The following is a 20,546-nucleotide window of genomic DNA, read 5'->3' as shown; positions in this document are numbered from 1 at the left end:
GTTTTATATTAAAAGAAGAGCTCTTATTCTACGATATATAGTTTGCCAGATAGAGATTTGAAGTATTCTGTCTCTAACGTGCTCTTTAGTGTTTGTTTGTTTTTAAATGAAATTGCACTGATTTCATCTTTGAGCATACAAATGCCTGCTGTTTGGGGATTTCTTCAGTTATGTCTGAAATCCCATTGGCAATTCAAAACACCAGGTCCTCGGTCATTCGCTTCTAAATGAGCTAACCCATGGAGTAATATCTCTGCCATGTTTGGTCAGGGTTTCCGTTGCACCAGCTGGGCTGGGGCTGAACAGAGGGATATGGTTTTGTTGTGGTTGAAGTGCAACATGGGACCGAACCCTTCTGACTCATCATCAGCCAATCGCAGAAAGTATGCAAATTTTGGTAGCCATGGCAACGTGAAGAAACAGGAAGTTGTGATGATGTCACTCTGTGTTTTGAGCTCTTCCCCATGTGGATGTGAATCACTGAGTTTTGTTTTCAGTGCAGATAGGGGATGTTTTACAGCACGCGCGTGTGTATGTGTGTGTGTCTCTAAAGAGTGCACAGTCACACTGAAAAGTGTATGACGGCAGCCAGGAAGTCTCCTGCTGCTGCCCTGGAGCAGACAATGCCACTGAGATTACAACTACCTCCATAACTCAGTGGCAATACCAGCCATTACCATCTGGCATCTTCACCTCAGCATGGCTTTTAACAGTCAGACTGGGAGCTTTTAGAGAGCTGCCTGCTCGGAGCTTGATGTCACCTCGTCTGTAAAAAATACGGTGCTTCAGGTCAAAGGTCAAACAAACCTAGTGACCTTAACATCCATGTAGCATTATGCTCACTGTGGCTACATCATTTATCTGGCTCAGCTGTTGACACGGTGCATTGTGGTTTCTTGCTATTTCTATCCTTGAATTGCAGAGTAATGTGTGACTTATAAAGTAAATGGAAACATACTTTAAACAGCATCCAAGTATACGAGTTACAGTCATCAGATTATGTAATAGTTAGAGTTAAATTTACATCCAGCTCTGCCCTCACATGCAGACCCACTGGTGTGTTTGGTGCACACCATACAGCATGTGTAAATTGGAGTTATGTTTTGCTTGGCCGGTTTAGCTTCAGCGAAAAAGAGCCTGATAATCAGAAAATCCATGCTAGGCTGAAATCTATCCCAAACTGCTGTATTGTGCGCCACCCACGGACCTCAGATCAGATGATGTCATGCACCATAAACTCTCTCTGTGTCTCTCCCTTTCTCTCTTGCATTTCACAACACATGCTAGCACTTCTCATTTACGTAATGGTGTTGGTAACTGCGTCACTGTCACAGGTCTGATACACCATGTGTGTGTAATGAGCGTGTTTATGTTGAGTGTGTGTCTCCATGTTTGTGTGTAAGAGAGAACATCTGTGTTAGGTGGATGAAGTCACTGGATTTCTATACTGTAGCCTACATGTGTGAGAGACGGTAGACGCTGGTGATGTCATGCTGCTTGTGTGAGTGTGTGTGATACTTATTGTTAGCAGTTAGGGTTGCAAAGTGGCGGAAAATTTCCAGTACATTTCTGGTAAATTTCTAGAAACTTTCCATGGGAAGTGGGGAATTTGGGAAATATTCCAAATTGGAAACTTTCCATGGGAATAATGGGAATTTATGGGAATTATTGGGAATTTATGGGAATTAACTGGAAATTGGGGGTAATTTAAACAAACTGTATCATATCCAAACCTAAATGTAAATGTTTTGTTTTGTCATAAGCAGACATCCATGCACAGTGCATGTAGTGTGGTCTCAATAGCCCTGCAGTAAGCAGTGTGTTTTAGCCAAGGTTATGCTACAATATATTTTCCCCAAGGGCCAACCTTCAATTTTTTAAATTTCGGATTTATTCCCGTTTATTCCCACATATTCCTGTTAATTCCCATGGAAAGTTTCCAACTTAGCAGTGAATCTGTGTGTGTGCTGCAGTGTTTTATATGGTTGGATAAACAGAGAGCAGTCAGAAAGAGAGTGAATGTGCTCCCAGGTCTTGAGGTTGTTTGCTGAAGTCCCTGGCCAGTGGTTTATGACAGGCCATTTTAACGCTCGATTAACAGGTCCAACACAGGCCAGCCGGCCCTGGTTAGCCAACCCCAGTGATTTAAGGACATTCTCCGCTCTCTGGGAGCCACACACACCACAAAGTTCTCCCCTCACCCACTGAGCCATTATAGGGTAGCATTAATCAGTAAACTTTATGGATGTAATAGTTTCTGTTGCCAATAAGTTGTGCAAAGCTTATCATTTATTTATCGATACACACAGCACAGATACATGTAGAGTTGCAACACAACATTCCCTAATTTTCAATCCCGAGTTAACTCTGATGGAAAATAAACAATATATAAACAACAAATGTTTTTCATATTTCCATAATTTCATATTGGTCTCCTTTAAAGCAGTTGCATGACATGTTTTATAAACAACTCCAGTCCAAGAAGGCCCAAAAACCAAAGAGAAGCATATATTTATATAATTCATTTCATACACATGGGCAATTCAAAGGCTAAAAAGACATTAACGAAGAAATACAGCAGAAGACATTTATGCTAAGCACATTACTAAAAATTTATATTAGGAAAAAAAAAAGGTAAACCAGCAGCTATTTACCACGATGAATATTAATAGAAGAATGTAGATTGTCAGCATCTGTCATGTTCACAACCAGTTGTTATTCTGGGACTATGATGCTGCTACTCCCGAGTGCGGTCAGAGAGCTTGGTTCCTCCTCCAGATTTCTATTCACATAGATGACACAGACAATGACTGCGCAGGCCGAGTAATTGGTAAGCCTCTTAAATCATAGTGGGTCTCTTGTTTTTTTTTCTGGCAGTCTTTTGATGGCAGGCTGGTGCACAAGTTAAACAACATCTGTAGAACAAATGCATTGTACATTTGTACATCTGCAATTGATTGTATCAGACTCTTTCACAATAGCTAATTTAGTTAGTCATTTTCTATACAATTTTTGGCAGCTTATTTTGCAGTGAGTGTTCAACCAACCATCCAAATCTTTCTATATTTCCAGGTCTAACTACAAAATCTGATATTAAAAAATGTTTCATTTCAAATGGCACAATGCTAAAACAATATCCTACATATTGTTTTATATTAGCCTACTTGATATTATGGTTATCAACAATACCATTCCACATACATTTTCCATAACCATACAATTTTGAATTCACTAAAATCTATTTCTTACATATAGATAGGCTAATTGAAAAATGTACAGTTAATTTAGTATCATATTGCTTCAAATATAACCAAATAAATGCAATAATATAGCTTTATTAAGGACTGCCTTAACTCTGTTCAATGGATAAGAGCAGGGAAACATGTGAACATAATGATAAACATGAAAGTCTGCAGCACTCCGTGATTTGCATAATATGCCGCTTGATGTTTCTTTGGTACTGTCTATTAAGATTTAACTTTGATTTGTCGGTGTTTGATGTCATCAGTCAGGTCAGATCCCAACAGGTAGGCAGGTCGTGACGTAGGCCGCCACTAGCCAGCCCTCCCCCACCCCATCTCCACCCCCACCGTCCCGCCTGCCTCCCAGCTGGGTCCGCCGCTGTCCTGTCTGTCTGTCCGCCCGGTGTCTGCTCCGCCGCTCGGCGCTCTGCCCCGCTCCCACCCCGGACCTGAAGCCTCTGCCTCCTCGTTCACCGCCCCGGCTCCCCGGACCCCCCCTCTCCCTGCTCCTGCCCTCTCCACCCGGTGAATGCACCAGCGCCGAAAACATGACGGGCATCGCCGCAGCTTCATTTTTCTCCAATTCCTGCAGGTTCGGGGGCTGCGGTCTCCAGTTTGAGTCCCTCGCCGAGCTCATCGTCCACATCGAGGACAATCACATCGGTGAGTCGGGCCAGAGGGGGAGACGGAGCTAGGCGGCTAGCCGCTGTTAGCTCCGTCCTAGCTAGTTAGCCCGGCGCAGAGCGGCTCGGGTTGGGCTGTTACATTCCGCTATTCCTGCTGCCGCTGCCGCTGCTCGCTGCCCCGTCGTCGGCGTGGGAGTTACCGAGCCCCGCGGGACTTTATTTCTCCTGAAAACACTGCGTTTCTGTGGGGGGGGAAAGTGGTCGCCCTTTTAGCTTTATCTCACGGTGGCGGTGTTAATTACCTCTGCAGCGGTAACTCGACTACGAGGGCCGCGGAGGTCTCATAGGTGTAACTAGCATCCCGACCAGGCAGGCAGCGGTTTACCAGCTAGCAGCTGCAGAGGCGCAGGACTGTGTTTACGTCCCCGGGCCTGATGCGGTGCAGCGGCCGGGCTTGTGTATTGAGCCCCCCCCCCCCCCCCCAAAAAAAAAGTCTGTCGCGTTTGTCACCTCAGGTGTTGTCAACGTGTCGAGGCATCACTCTTTTTTGTCAATGCTTTCCGATTATGTTGGTGTCACTCAATTACCATTGACACTGTGTCAGATTAAACCAGGCTGCAGCAGACATGCAGAGCATTAGGTGATTTGATTTTCTTCCACATGCACGAGCTTCAACTTGTTGCTTATTAGATTTGTATCTATGAGGAAACCATCTGATCACCTGGTGCAGTCACTGTCCACCATTTGACACTGCAAGATCATCAACACAGTAGTTGGGGACATGAAGTTAATGCAAATGATTTATCACATACCATCAACACAGCTTTACTTAATTCAAGCTTCTTATTTTTCTATCCCTTGCTGTTGATAGTTTAATTAGTATTAACTGCTCATTTACAAGCATCACCGAATGTGACATAGCCTATAGGTAATGTGGCATATCAAGAAAAAAACTAAGTAGATATTAACTTGTAATAATGTTATAGTCAGCAAATATAGCTGCTTAGAAAAGGGATTAGTAAATATGATTATAACATATGATATACTTAGTAAAATTATTACTAGTGTGTGTGTCTCCCTCATTAACATTAAGTTATTAATGAGGGAGTGATCCTGTATATTGCTTCAATATGCCATTAAAAAAACATTCACAGAGTCTAATTAGTAGGCTATGTTGTTGAATATAATATAGCACTCAGCTGAAATAACCCACAAACATGTAAAACTCAATAGTAGAAAGGTTAAATATCTGATTATGAGTTGAAAACCGCCAGATTACTCAAAAATCTGTAACAAAGTTGATCTGGGCTAATCATTATTTGTGGTGTGTATCCATCATCAGGGGGCTGTTTAAAGGGGGTGAAGCAGCGGGGCGAGGAAGGGGGGGTAAAATGGATGCTTCATTGAGCCCGTCTCCATGGCAACTGGCAGTCTCTGAAGGGGTTGGGGGCAGTATATTGGCTGAGCGATTGCACACCTGCTGTCTCACTAACAAAGAGCAGCGAGCCAGCTGTGGTGAGGACACCCAGCGTGTGATGTCACATCACATGTGGGACGGGACTGATGTGCTGATGTTTTTTTGTTTTTTTTTAAAGAGAAGAGAAGTTTTGTGATTTGTCTGTGTTCGTAGGGGAAAGTGGAGCCGGGTGGGTGGGTGGTGTTGTGGACCGTGCTGCTTCATGCTACCATATGCTCCAGGGATCTCTTCCACATAATTACTTTAAAGGGGAACTATGCAAGTCCGTTCGCTTTTCCGCTGTTTTGCTAACCCTCCTCACGGCCATGTGCATTTGTTTTCAACTAAACTGGAGAGAAAACAATCAGTGGAGCAGTAGATAATGTTATTTATCGTACATGTGTTACAATGTGTATATTTGTGTAGTGTTATCCATTATAAACAATAGTTTACTGGTTACAGGGCCTTTTTGTGTCGCAGTGCCACAGAGACGTTGGTTTTCGGCCACAATTACTCCAAAGCTGTTTAGTTAAGGTAAAAATGTAGCATAGTTAACCTAAAAATCTTGCATAGTTCCTCTTTAAAGAAGGAGAGTCTGCCATTTTATTTATTTATTTATTAGTTCATTCTTTATCCTACAAACACTGGCAAACACCTGCAGACCCCAGTTTGTTTCCATAACTCACCAGTAAACTCATTTTAAAGGATATAAACCGAGCGAGAGGCGAGGATACACATTGTTTTCTCAGCCACACAACCCCAACAGCACATCCGCTGATATATGCTCCCATCTGGCTCTTAGCTTGACCTTTGACCCCGACCGTCGGTTCAGCAGTGTGGCGGTTTACCCGTCGCAGCGCTCGAATTAATGAGTTGCCCCCTTCTGCTATAGCTTTATACTGCGTCTGGTCGTCGTCGGTGTCAAGATCACACACGGTCTAATCAATACCGCTCGCAGATCAGTTACCACGGGGATAAGTGTGACAGATGGAGGGGATTGAGGTGGTAGTGTGGAGAGTCGGGGAGAGAGAGGGGTGGCGGCGTTTAGCTCGGAGTCTTCCTCTTTGGTTTTTAAAGTGGTGCGATGAAGTGTGATCAATAATCAATCAAAAGATAAGCTAATCCTCCCAGCACCTTCACATGAGGTGTCTGATAAGATGCTTGAGGATTCGATGATAACATGTCACCTTGATTTGTGGCCTCGTCCTGCAGGAAGCGAACAGATGACCATAAATCAGATAATCTGGAGGTGATAACAGGCTTTCTGATGGCAGACATAAATAGCAGTAAAAAGTGAGTCAGTGGGTCTGAGGTCAGGGTATAGATATCAGTGTGGGTCTGTGCTGGAAACATTTGGTCAATACCATAGACTGTGCTGCCCTCTTCTGGCAGGACGTCCAATGTGCCGAAGAGTGGGGAAAAAAAAAAAGAAGTCAGATTTTGGCTCAGACTTTAGGGGTCGTGTCTCACTTATCTCACCTTGGTACTTATTTGAACCCATTCCTAATACCCTGCAGCGATTGGACAAGATTATCCCGTCGTTGTACCTTCCGTGGGAAAACGGGGGTAGAATGTCTGTGTAGGTCCTCGCTGCTGACATCATCCCAGACGGAAGGATAGCAACTGCCCCAGATAACACACCCATCCCGCACTGGTTAGATCACCGCTGAAGGCAAAAAAGGAAGTGGGTTAGGTGAACAGTGTTTTAGTGCGGTTGTTTGGTTGTTGTCGAAGGCTTTGTGCCGTGTGTGACTCTAGGTAAGGTCTGAGGAATGCGATGATGTCAGGCTTGTTTGCCTGCGTGCGCCACAGCCGTGTGTTGTGTTCTCACCTGCGCAAGCACATACCTGCCTCTTACCTCAACAAAGTGATGCACGGAGGGAGGAGGGGGGGTAGATGGAGATTACAAGTGAAGTGGAGAAGAGGTTTGAAAGAGAAGTTTGAGAAAGGGGGAAAACTATGGGGTTGAGAAAAGGGAATTCCCAAACTTCTCAGATTTGCTTGGCCAGAATTTGCAGTTTTTTTTGTTTTTTGTTTCTTTTTTCATCTGGATTCGATTTTGCAGCTGGAATCTGAGCTGTGACTTGAGTCGAGCCAGTATTGTGTCGTAATAATGTGTAATAATATAGGGTCTGCCTCAGCATGCTGATAATGAACCTGCAGTAATTTTTTAAAGGCGTAATCATTCAGCCCACAGGGTTGGTTTGGCTGCAGCATTTTATCAGCTCTGGCTCAAAGAAAAGGCAAATTCAAACACAATATGGCGAGGAAGGTGTTAAGTGTCTGACATTAACAGGGTGGAAAACCCCTCTCCAGCTGCTATTAGATTTTTTAATGAGGATATAAATGCATTACTAAGGAGGTATTAGGTGAATTACAAGAAATGGTCTTTGTGTGAGATTTGTCTCCTTGATGAGGCCAGTAGAGCACAGATTCATCATATTGTGACAATATGATCTTCAGTGCTGAAAAGATCAAACAATTAATCAGTGACTTAGTTGGCAGACAGAAAATTCATTTGGCAACAGTTTTAATAATGGATGACTTCATTTAAAAAAAATAAGTTTTATCATCTCATGTTTCAGCATCTCTTGGTGCTTTTGAGTTGGTCACAGTAAGGCATTAGGAGACTTCACCTTGAATCATGGGAATCTGTCATGAATTGATTATAGATAATGGAAAATAAGTCTTGTCCAGTTTTGATTTAATTTTAGTTATTTTATCTATTAGATATCTATCATTATTACCTTAACCCTCCTGTTGTCCTTCTGGGTCAAAATGACCCAATCTGTTCCCTTCCTCCATCCTTCCTTCTTTCCTTCCTTTCTCCCTTCCTTCTTCCCACAATACTTTTTCCTTCCTTCTTTCCTTCTTTCCTTCCCTTCATCCTTACTTCTTCTTCCTTCCTCTTATGATCCAATTCCCCTGGTCTGTTCCCTCCCTCCATCTTTCTTTCCTTCCCCTTCCTTCTTTCCACAATCCTTTTCCCTTCCTTCCTTCCTTCCTTCCTTCCTTCCTTCCTTCCTTCCTTCCTTACTTCCTTCATCCTTACTTCTTCCTTCTTTTTTGACCCAATTGACCCAATCTGTTTCCTCCCTCCATCTATCTTTCCTTCCTTTTTCCCTTCCTTCTTTCCTCCCATCTTTCTCATTGTCCTTCCTTCTACCTTCCTTCTTTCCCTTCGTCCTTCCTGCATTCCTTCCTTCCTTATATCCTTCCTTCCTTCCTTCCTTCCTTCCTTCCTTCCTTCCTTCCTTCCTTCCTTCCTTCCTTCCTTCCTTCCTTCCTTTATTCCTTCCTTCCTTCCTTCCTTCCTTTCGTCCTTCCTTCCTTGACCCAGGAGGGTTAAGTCCAATATGATGTCATTACATTTTTTCATATAATCAGATCTATAGTGTAAAACACACACATAAACAAATGCTTGTTGTCATCATGATACTGATTACAGCTTCATAAGTGAATGCTCCAGATGTCAGCTGGCTTCTCATCCTGCTGCGTAGAGGTGTGACAGGGGAAGGGGCGTGTGTTTGTGCGTGTGAGAGACTGAGTGTGTTCACCATATTTTACTAAATGACCTGTCAGGGTGTAGTGGAGCAATTAGTGGACTGGCATCCTAAACTGGAAACTGCAGCCCTTCTATTTTCACACTACACACACACACACACACACACACACACACACACACACACACACACACACACACACACACACACACACACACACACACACACACACACACACACACACACGCAGTCACAGTCACACAGATCACCTTTCGGAAGTCACAGGGCCCGAGCGGCCAACCAACCAAGCCCTGGGAAGTGTAATTACAGAGAGGTTTTGCCTTTTCCTCCACCCTAACCCCCCTCCTCTCCTCCTCCTCCTCTTCCTCCCTGCCCCTCCACCCCCTCATCTCCTCTCCGTCCATCCGGTTGCCTGCTGCTCTAGAAACACTTTAAAATTCTCTCTGTGGCTTAATTAGCAGCCTGAAAAACAAGCCATGCATTCTTGGCCTGGTTTCAACACATACACACAAATAGACACACACACACACACACACACACACACACACACACACACACACACACACACACACACACACACACAGAGCCATACACATGCTCACATACAGTACATAGGGACACTTGTAGGCCCTGTGTGTTCAGCAGGGGGCAGCAGTGTGCCGCTGGAGAGAGATGGATGTGTGTGTTGAAATGCAGGGAGAGGCTGTTGATTGGTGCTTGCTTTTAATGGCACGAATGCTAATTAGGGAGATATTTATAGACCTCAGACCTGCAGCACACATGCACTGAAACGAGCCAACATGCTGAATGATAAATAACGCACAAGTAGGAAGTAGTATGATATAAAGCCTTCAAATGAAATCAGCGAAGGTCCAAATCCATGTAGTTCTCTATGTTTCTGTGCACTTGTGCGTGTGTGCGTGTGTGTGTGTGTGTGTGTGCCACATCAGCAGTGTGTTAGCTTCCTGTCCTGCTAGGTGAGCGGAAGTCATAAAACCAGTGAACATTAACTGCAGCTCTCTCTGTGCACCTGGCTTACCCCATTTCCACAACACCCTGCCCCCCCTTCCTCTTTACACACACACATACACATAGACACACAACTGAAAATCTTTGGGATGTGTATGTTCAGTCAGACAAAACTCAACACAATTCATCTATTCATTGAGGTCTAAACAACGCATTAACTGACCGCTGAGTTTATTTTCACATTTACCTATACGCTGTTGCTCCTTTCCATAGAACATCCTGATCTACCACTACATTTTTATTTCTGATGGTTGATTAATCAGTCGTTTACCAGCTCAAAACCGAAAGATACGTTTGAGTTTAATTTTAATTTGGTGAAATGAGGAAAAGCAGAAAATTCTCACATTTGAGACGGTAACACCATAAAACTTTTGTCCAATGAAAAACATTTTCCTTATTACCTGACTAATCATTTTGCCTCTCTGTGACTTTCTTGGCTATACATTCATATTTAACGCTAGTTAACAGATAATAATAATAAAACTGTTGCGAAAACTGTTTTTCAGGACACTGTCAAGTTCTGTGACTTTGTCTTGTCAATGCTGTAGGTCGAGGTGTGTATGCGCGCACACGTGCATGCGTATGCAGAGAGAGCTCTGGTCTCTACATCTGAGCAGCAGGTAGGATTATTAAGGCTCAGCTATAAAAGACTGTCAAAGACCACCTCTGTGGACCACCTCAGATGTGTGTGTATGTGTGTGTGTCAGCGTGTGTTGATGGGTGCATGCCCCCGCTGTCTCACTTCCTTACCTAGCAGTTTTTAAACCTAAACTCAGATGCACAGGACTGTGGCGAGCAGCAGCAGCAGCAGCAGCAGCAGCAGCAGCAGCAGCAGCAGCAGCAGCAGCAGCAGCAGCGGTGGTGGTAGTGTGCATTTTTGTCCCGGGTTGTTTTCTTGTTTGCTGCTCTCCGTGGTGTTCCTCTGCACTGTGGGAAGTCTGCATTCTTTTTTAATTATGAGGTGTGAAAGCCTGAAAACCAAAGGGCTGAGAAGAGAAGGCCAGCACGCAAACACACACACACACTGGGGATTAGTTGGAAGGAGCGTCCAGAGGAGTGTTGTTAATTGTTGCACAGAGATGATTCAGTTCTTGGATCTGAATTTTTTTTTTTTTTTTTTTAGTAATTTACACTTTTATTGATTTATCCAAATATTTTTTCCTTTTTTTTTAATATATTAAGTGATGCCAATACAAGACAAGTGGAGAACAAGAAAAACATACAAAGACAAAACAAAACGAAACAAAAAGAACAACTTATTGAAGGGTTAGGCAAGACAAAAAAAACAAACAAACGCGTGGACAAGTGCTAAACTGGTGCAAACAGTGCTGTACATATATGGATACGCATTTATGTTATGGTGGAAGGTACAGTAGTAAACAAGACAGAGCATAAGCAAAGAGAGATAGATGGATGTGAGATGGGGAAGAAAAGAAAGTTAAAGTGCTGCTCTATGATGAGGGAAAGAGAAAAGAGAGAAGAAGAGAGTAGAGAGAAAAGTGGAGATGAATTTGTAAAACATCTGCTTGCTATTACATCTGCCTACATACACACACACACAGACATGGACGTGCACGGCCATGGCACAAAAAACGGCTCGTTGTATTGGTTAGTATCCTGCTGGACGTTCGTTCCCCCCGTCCAACACTTGATGGCACCGCTACTTCACAGATGTGTCCAGCTGCTGTGTTTTCATGCACACTTGCTCCTGTTTTCCAGAGGTGGGGCTTTGAAGTTAACGCTGCTCCCCTCAGGCAGTGGAAGTCGCCTACTGTAGTGTTACTGACTTTGCAAGTCAACTGGAAAAAGCGTGAGAGAGCGCGCGCGTGCGTTTCGACTAATACAACCGCGTACATTCATCATCAAGTCGCTCTTTTTTTCAGCCTCAGACGAATTTCCTCTCCGCCGCGGTCAGACCTCGATTAAACAGACTCGGGTCACTTTAGGGGAAAGACACCGGTGCAAATAATGCGCTTCTTATTCTAATATACCAGGGCTTATTAGAGAATCCAATACTCAGCAATCCTTTAAAAGGCAGTTATGGCAGTGGTTAATCAATAATCAATCATGTACCCACTAATCATGTGAACCACATTATGCTTTGTCATGTCTGTCACTGTCTTATGTACATGTCCATGTCCTGTTTTCCAATGCTTGTTATTGTTCGTGCGGTTTCCCTATGTTCACCATTGCATGTCCTGCTTTTCAATGTCTGTTACTGTTTGTGCTTATGTCATAGCTATATGTATTATCTGTACTATATGTAATCAGCTTTTAGGTTCAGCTGTATTTTAATGCAGTGCTTGCTTGTTTTTTTGGTTCTTATGTTGCCTGTAACATCTGGTCAGGGGAAACGGATGAAAATTAGCCTTACTAGCTAACTCTGGCTCACTTGCAGTTTTTTTATTTTATTCTGTTGATCAGTGTTGCACTGCCTCTGTCAAATAAACCAATAAATTAAATTAAATGAAAAGTATTTCAAATGCATCTGAAGGCTGCCGTGTGGTACGGACTAATACAGAGAACGCAGTGTGGGAAACATCCAGTAATCTATCAGCCAGTCTGGCAGGAAGAATAGATGTATGAGTCAGATACATACTAAGAGTATTCACACAACTTTTTCCCTCCACAGAGAGCAGTGATTAATCTGAGTCTCTCTCTCTCTCCCTCTCTCTCTCTCTGTCAGACACAGATCCGCGAGTTCTGGAGAAGCAGGAACAACAACAGCCCACTTATCTGGCCCTAAGCTACATAAACAGGTACACACATTCACCCACACACACACACACACACACACACACTTCATCAAAAACAGGTCCGTCTATAGAGGGCAGCATTGCTCCACTGCTGAAAGCCCTGTGAGTGTGTGCGAGCATGTGAATGTCCATGTGGCTTGTGGGGAACAGCTCCCAGTTCCTGATGTTACTTCCCATAGACAGAGCAGTGACTCATCAACAGGCCGGCGCACAAAAACCACACAAGACAGTGGCTCCTCCTGACTCCCCGGCGCGCTGCACAACGGCTCAGCCAAAGGCAGCGTTTCAGGATTACAGCGTGTGTGTGTGTGTGTGTGTGTGTTTTGTTGTGTGGTGGTGGTGGTGGTGTCGTCACGTCCCACTTAATGTCCCATTAAATCACTCCAAGATGCAACACTGGGAAAGATAACAGGAAAAAACATCAAGAGAGAAAGAGAGAGTGAGGTTTGTTTTCTGTGGTAATTGTTGAAGTGGCGGTTGTAAATGTCGTCTGTATTTACTGTACAAAGTTGTGATGAGTTATATGGCAGGGGACAGTTGGTTCAGCAGCTCAGTTATGTTTTGGTAAAGCTCAGACCTCCCCCTCAAATCAACATATGCAGCCATAATTACTGTGCACAAAGGCAAAGGCTCCCATTATAGCAACAAATGACACTACAGAAAGGAAGAAAGCATTGGCAAAAGCAGTGTGAAGAGAAAAAAAAAGTTGGGCTTTATTAAGGTATAATCATACTTAATCACAACTTGGGTCATTATGCTGTTTTACTCACTAAGTAATGGCTGGCTTCATCTTGAAAGGAGATTAGGCAGGGCAGGAAAGGGCAGGTTTTAGAGTCTATTTAGAAATGAAAACACAGGTAGTTGAATAGATCAGGGCTGCACAGTTAATTGTACTATAATTGGAATTACAGATCGGCTATGTGTAATATCCAAATTGCAGGAGCTGCCTTTTTTTCTTCTTTTTTTTGATAATGGTAAATGTGCATTGATCGCACCACAAGCAATGGGATGCCCAAGAGATGGCCAGAGAAATCCCATCAACATATTTATATGTTTTAAGTGAAAATAAAACGTATGTATTCCATATGGCAAATCACAAAATTAGTTAAAATAATGGCAGCATGATTTTTTTTATTTTATTTATATTTATATTATTATTATATGTATATATACGTATATCATGCAGCCCTAGAATATATTATTACCCAAACAGTTTCATGACTTTTGGATTCAGTTTTGGGTCCTGTACTTCCCATAGTTGTGCAATCTGCATCTGTAATGATATTGTTCAAGCTTCTCAACAATTACTGTCAGTACAAATATAGACAGAAAAATAGACAGATAGATAAATACTTTATATATCCCGAGGGAAATTCAGTTTCTCAGCTGCATAATAAACATCATCATTCAACAACAAGACAACAGATCAGTTCATAAAATTAGTGCATAGAGAATAGAAGGATAATTGGGAATAAAAGAAATTCAAGGTAGTAAATAATAAAAACAGTACAATGTTTGATCAAAAGGATGGACAAAACTGGAAAATAAATAGACTCAAGTTGATTGATAGATAAATAGATTTTGTCTAACACTTGGATATTCAGTAGGTTGAAAGATCATTGCCTCCGTTGCTAATGTGCATTTAGCAGCTGTTCACCATCAAAAAATTGATTTTTTAAACACAAAATGTTGTGATTACTATGTTTAGAAAATCCTGCAGAATTGATTGATATATTGTTGTCAGTGTCCTTAGTGTAACACTACCACATCTCTGTGCCGTCAGGTTCATGACGGATGCGGCGCGCCGGGAGCAGGAGACCATGAAGAAGAAGGCCACGCCCAAACTGTCCCTGTCCATCACGGGCGGTGTGTCCAGGAACAGCACGGCCACGCCTCCTCGCCACACCAGCGGTAACCTGACGCCTCCCGTCACGCCCCCCATCACCCCTTCCTCCTCCTTCCGCAGCAGCACACCCACAGGTACGACAGGTGTGTGTGCGCGCGCGTGTGTGTGTGCGCTGACATGTGCGTTCGAGAGGACGAAAGATGGATTACCTATAGGTGCTGAGTGAGACGACAGTGTTGAAACTAATGCAAATTAACCCTGCTGGCAGTAACAGAAACAGCTTAGAGTCACGGTTACGGTTATCCATCACTCTCCTCCGACAGTAGCCGATGAACAATCGAAGGAGTTTGTAACCTGAATGGAATGCAGCTTATTTCATACCTGGTCACCGAGCTGGAAAATTCAAAACATAACTTCAGCGTCAAAGCAATAGGGAGTGCTGCAAGCAATCAGGTGCTCATCAAGACTAAAAAAAGATGTGTAGAAATAAAAGGAGCTGGCTGAAGCCAAAAAGGCTGAGGCACTCTGAATGTAACATAATAAAATCCTTTATTTGACAGGGATGGACCAACGCGCTTCGACACTTACATTGTCTTCTTCAGAATAATGAAGCACAGGTGTCCCTATTTAAAGAGTCCCACGTGATCATGTGATCACAAGACACCACCCAACATGGCAAACAAAGCAAAAAAGAAAAAGAAGAAAAAGGACAATAGTGAAAAATATGATAAAATATACACATTACATGACAGAAAACCTTTTCATAACAAAAACCTATGGTGCACACCAGAAAGTAAATTGTTTTAAAAATGAAAAATCATGAATTTGGGAGGTGTTGTTATGAAATAATTCTAATATTTAAATACAAAAGAAATTGTTTATTCTTTTGCCTTTTTGGCTTCAGCCAGCTCCCTTTTTTTTTTTTTTTTTTACATAACTTCAGCGTATGTGCCAAGAGAGCACGAGCCAGCTCACCTTTTTATTCCGCAACCTGTAAATAGAAAACCACAAATTATTCACTTTTAACCATAAAAAAGAGGTTTTGTAAACGGCTGGAAACGTCTCATGCCAGAGTTTCCACACATTTATGAAATCATGAGGAAAAATCTTCTTCCAGAGTGGAAAGAGAGGAAGAGGCTGAAACTTCCCAACTGTCTCCTGCTCAATGTGTGTGTGTGTGTTGTGTTGTGTTGTGTTTTGTGTGTTAGATTAGGTGGCTCCTGCAGTGAGCAGACCAGTCAACACTCTGCTAATTACATAGCAGCTGTCACGCTGTGTGTTCGCATGGGGCCGTGTGTTGCACAGCCCAGAAGCAGATGTCCAATTCCAGCCCAAATGGTTCCAAACGTAGTGTTAGGTCTGGGCTTATACACCAGGATGGCTACACACACACACACACACACACACAAAAACACACACACGCACACATACACACCCGCTTTCAACATGTGCCAGGGTGCCATCCATTTCCTCATGCTGAGGTGCAGCATTTCCTGTGAGATGGTGGGGGGTCAGTAGGCCTTTATGTGTGTTTGTGTGCATGTGTGTGTTTGTGTGTGTGTGTGTGTTTGAACATTTCAGTGATGTGTCATGTGTGTGTGTGTGTGTGCATGTGAGTGGAAAATGTTCTGCACTTAGCAAAGCACTTTTTCCAGGCTAAGCAATGGGGATCACTCCCACTTAATGATCTCTTTCTCAGTGCCAATCCCAGTGTTTTGACTCACAGGGACACACACACACACACACACACACACACACACAGAAGCAGATATACACACATGCAAACCACTGCTGTTTTGTTTGAGCTGTGCTTTCATTTGCATGCCGGCTGCTAATCCATCAAAGTAGGAGCAGGACACAGGGAAATGTATTAATAAACAGTCACATATCATTTCCGTTTTGGTTTAACTCCCAGGGGCATTAGTCCCTTTTGGGTAAATACTTGATCCATATATCATCTGGGGGATGACTAGATAGTTTTGTTCCGCTTCCTCAATTGTGTCTCCAGGCAGTGAGTATGATGAGGAGGAGGTAGACTACGAGGAGTCGGACAGCGACGAGTCGTGGACCACAGAAAGCGCCATCAGCTCCGAGTCGATCCTCAGCTCCATGTGCATGAACGGGGGAGAGGAGAAGCCTTTCGCCTGCCCCGTGCCCGGCTGTAAGAAGAGATACAAGGTAAGGGCTCCACCAGAGGACAGAGGGGGGGAGAACAGCCACAGACACAGCCACAGCCACAGGACACACTGGAGCTTTTGTCCAAGTATCACATGTCCCGACATAATGCTTGGAAAAGCATTATAAATCCAGAATGATGATTGGAAGCAGTGATAAATATATCACAGCAGATTTGTTTTGGTTGGATTTATTTACAGCGGCTCACAAAAACCTCTTTCAGCTTGTCATCCCTGCTCTTTAACTAATGGACAGTGTGGGAATGTAACCCCTTAATGCTCTTTCCAAAACTAAAGACGGTGACGTTGGTTGATCTGAACGGGTCCTCATATGTCCCCTAACCTGCCTCCACCACCGTGTCTCTCTCTGTCAGGGACGGAGGTTGTAAAAACTTTGACACAACAACAAGAGTCTCTGATGGTACCAGCAGCTTCGGGACCCCGTACTTAGGCACAGATCATAAATGTCAACCTCATGGTGGCGCCAGAGGAAAAGTCAGGCTATCGGGAGGACGTCAGTGGGACACAGTGTCCTGGAACAACACACGATTGTGGAATATTTTGTGGCAATTAATAGATTAGATTTTGATATTTTGAGATATTTCACTCTGGATTGAAGTGGTGGAATTAACTACGTACTAACAAACAAAAAAAAGGATGAGAGAGGTTTTTGTGTTAACTCAGACAGAATGCTTATAAATGCACTGTCTATACAAAACAAAACAAATTATACTCTTAAAAAAACTAAAGTCAACAGAAAGTTCTCCACACCGCAGCGATAATTTCTCTTATGCATTCATGAAGTGGGGAGCTCTTGTTAAGAAAATATGCGAGTGGGAATATCCCGAACTTAATTGCAGGACTGGGATTTCGTGTCTGTCCCGCTTTTTGTATCTGCATTAAACCATTAAACCACTTGGAGACAGCGCCGTGGGCTTTGACATGATGGAACAGAATGCGAGTCGGTCTCTAGGAGCAGCAACAGAGCCGTATCTAAGAACAAACTGTGGATTTTGCACGAGGTTAATGGTCTGACCTAATGGGCATAATGAAGGACTGGATGACGCCACTCTCAAAATTAAATCATGGGTTGATCTTGTTTGGATTCTGCAAGTATCATTTATTATATTCATTTGTTAGCCAAGTAAAAAAAAAACCTCACTGTCAAACAGTTCTATGCGTCTTTATAGAGACTTGTTCTGTGCTGCAACCATCACCAGGCTGCGTCCATGTTCAGTACTGCATGTTAAATAGAGGGTTTGACATTTAAATAGAAAGTCAGGGTTCCCACGTGTCTTGGAAAACCTGGAAAACCTGGAAAATAGTTGACCAATTATCCAGTCATGGAGAACACATGGAAATTGAGAAAAAGGGTAAAATGTCCTAGAAAAGCTTAAGTTGTCCTGGAAAATTATTTATCACATGGTGACATCAGCTACCAGAGCTCTATTTGACTTCTTCAGACCCCACTAAGGATTTATTTTCCAAAGATGTGCCCAGCGAGAAAAGACAGCTGCTTTAGGTGTGGTTTAAAAACAAAAACAACATGTTTTTGCGTTGTTCTATGATAAATTTGTCTTAATTTCTGAGCACGTAAGATATTATTTCATAAATAACTTAGAGCCATAGGTTGCGCATCTTTAAATCAAACTTCTGGGGGTGAGAGAAATGAAATAAATATAGAAACAAACTGGTTGAATGTACAAAATAAAGTACAACTGTCGAACTACAACTTCTCCAAAGCATGTGTGTAAGGCCTAATAGCATGTCTGTCAGACTGTAGCAGCTGAAAATGTCCTCGAAAAGTCCTGGAAAATGATTACAAGAAAAGAGTGGGAACCCTGAATACTGCATGTTAAATAGGGGGTTTGACATTTAAATAGAAAGTGGTATCTAAGCCTTTGTAACGCCGTCTCTCCTCTGCCTCCTCTCAACAGAATGTGAATGGCATCAAGTACCACGCCAAGAACGGCCACCGCACACAGATCCGTGTGAGGAAACCGTTCAAGTGTCGCTGTGGCAAGAGCTACAAAACCTCGCAGGGCCTGAGACACCACACCATCAACTTCCACCCGCCCGTCTCCACCGAGATCCTGCGCAAGATCCAAGGCTAGAGCCTGTCGTCATCACACCAGTCAACGACCCCAAACATAGCCCTGTTCTATCCTGACTTTCCTTACCCCACCCTTTTATACCCATCCCATACACTAAAGGATCAAGTGCATGCTTTAAGTTGTTTTTATTACTTTTTTTTTTCTTCATCTTTTTTTTTTTTGTTTGCATTACATTATTTTTTCTATCCACGTTATATCACTTGTATTTTTGGAAAAGAAATGTATCTTTGTAGTATTTTTATTGTACATTTGCACATTCGTATATGCTATCACGTTATTCTTTTTCTATTGTTTGACTTACATAAGGTGCTAACTGTAAAAAACAACAGAAAGAAAAGACAAAAAAAACAAATGGAAAAAGAAAGGAGAAAGTTAACCAGGAAGTGCAACCAAGCCCTGCCCCCCACCCCCTTTCTGTCCCCGCTCATTGTTGTGTGGGATGAGGTTGATTTTGGCGCTGATCTGGGCTCAGTCGTTGCTACACTCCCTGTCCGTGAGACGCAGAGTTTGCTGAGCTCAGATCCGTGCCTTCGCAGCAACTTCTGGGGGTCCAAGTGCGAGAGTTAAGTTATACTTTAAATAGATATATTGATATATAAACAATAGACAGATATGTATGTGTATATAAAAAATATATAAGTATTCATGAGCATATACATAAATAGTTACACTTTATTTTCAAGCTTTATTTTATATTTGTCAGTGTTTTAGATAGTGTTTTTCTAATTTCTATGTATCAGTAAGTGTTCCTTTCATTCCTTATTTGCTGCGATGGCCAGTTTTGTCACCTCCGTGGGTCAAAGGTCAAACAGCTGGCTGACTTCACGTTTCCTCTCACACATCCTAGAGATTAGGAGCTAATATGCCTTTCAGTATGACACACTCTGAATGCGATGTTTCACTGTTGATCAGGAAGAGAGCGTATTCATACAAGGGCCAGGCCAATAAGAATAATAATAATAATGATCCACACCTTAAATATTTCACCACCACCCCCACACAGAGCCATCCATGTCCGTCATATCTCCAGTGTTTCTTCGTTCAGAGTGCCAGAGCTGTGATCCAGAGGCTTAGCCGCCAAAAAAGCAGGTTAAGCATCATAATGTATTCAAGTTGCCAATATCTTTGTTGTTGGTTTTTTTTTTTTTTTTTTGGTTTTTCCATGATCGTTGCCAACAGCTCTCCACTGCCAAACATTGACCATACCATGTGCCTGATGAGGGGGGGAGGGAGGGAGAGGGAGGGTGGGGTGGGTGGATTTAGGGAGGGAGTTGTAACAGTTTCAACCAGGAGGTCGCCAAACCGTGTGGCAATGGGTTTTACTTGTTCATTGCGCCTCCAAAAAAAAAAAAAAAAAAAGTGCAGATGGGTGGATGTACGTCAGCAGAATGTCTCCGCATGCTTTGTTGTGTTGTAACGCGAGAGAACGGCGCGTGGAAGGCAAAGGGTGGATTTGTATTTGAAAGAGATTACCACCTACAACCTGTCATTTGTGTGTGTTGTAGACGACAACATTCCAGTTCATTGTATGCGTGGATGTGTGTGATGTGTGTATGAACGGCTGTATGTATGTATGTGTGTATGTATGTGTGTGTTTTCTCAGCAGTATCCAAGTCATCAGCCCGTAGTTCCTGTTAGTTACTGTGTTTTCAGTGTGTTTCAGTGCCAGGCCGCTGGTTGGACTCCTGTGGAGCAGGACGGTTGGCTCGCTGGCCGGCCGGCTGGTAGCGTTGCGTTGCGTTATGTGGTGTTTTTTGCCCCCCTGACTGGGATTTCATC

At 43.0% G+C, this 20,546-nt stretch overlaps 1 protein-coding gene across 1 annotated transcript; it reads left to right on the top strand.

Moving 5' to 3' along the window:
* The first annotated feature begins 3,581 nt into the window (after window positions 1-3,581).
* Window positions 3,582-19,365, top strand: LOC310993279 (juxtaposed with another zinc finger protein 1). The gene is made up of 5 exons (XM_083981595.1): window positions 3,582-3,905; window positions 12,564-12,636; window positions 14,417-14,613; window positions 16,488-16,657; window positions 18,591-19,365. Exons 1-5 carry the CDS (start codon window positions 3,791-3,793, stop codon window positions 18,765-18,767), a joined length of 732 nt encoding a protein of 243 aa, XP_083837721.1. The 5' UTR covers window positions 3,582-3,790; the 3' UTR covers window positions 18,768-19,365.
* The last annotated feature ends 1,181 nt before the right edge of the window (window positions 19,366-20,546 follow it).

This window comes from Trachurus trachurus, assembly GCF_905171665.1.
Source record: "Trachurus trachurus genome assembly, chromosome: 11".
In the NCBI taxonomy this organism is placed as follows: domain Eukaryota; kingdom Metazoa; phylum Chordata; class Actinopteri; order Carangiformes; family Carangidae; genus Trachurus; species Trachurus trachurus.
Note: the sequence above shows the minus strand (reverse complement) of the source record. Positions and strands in the feature narration are given on the sequence as shown.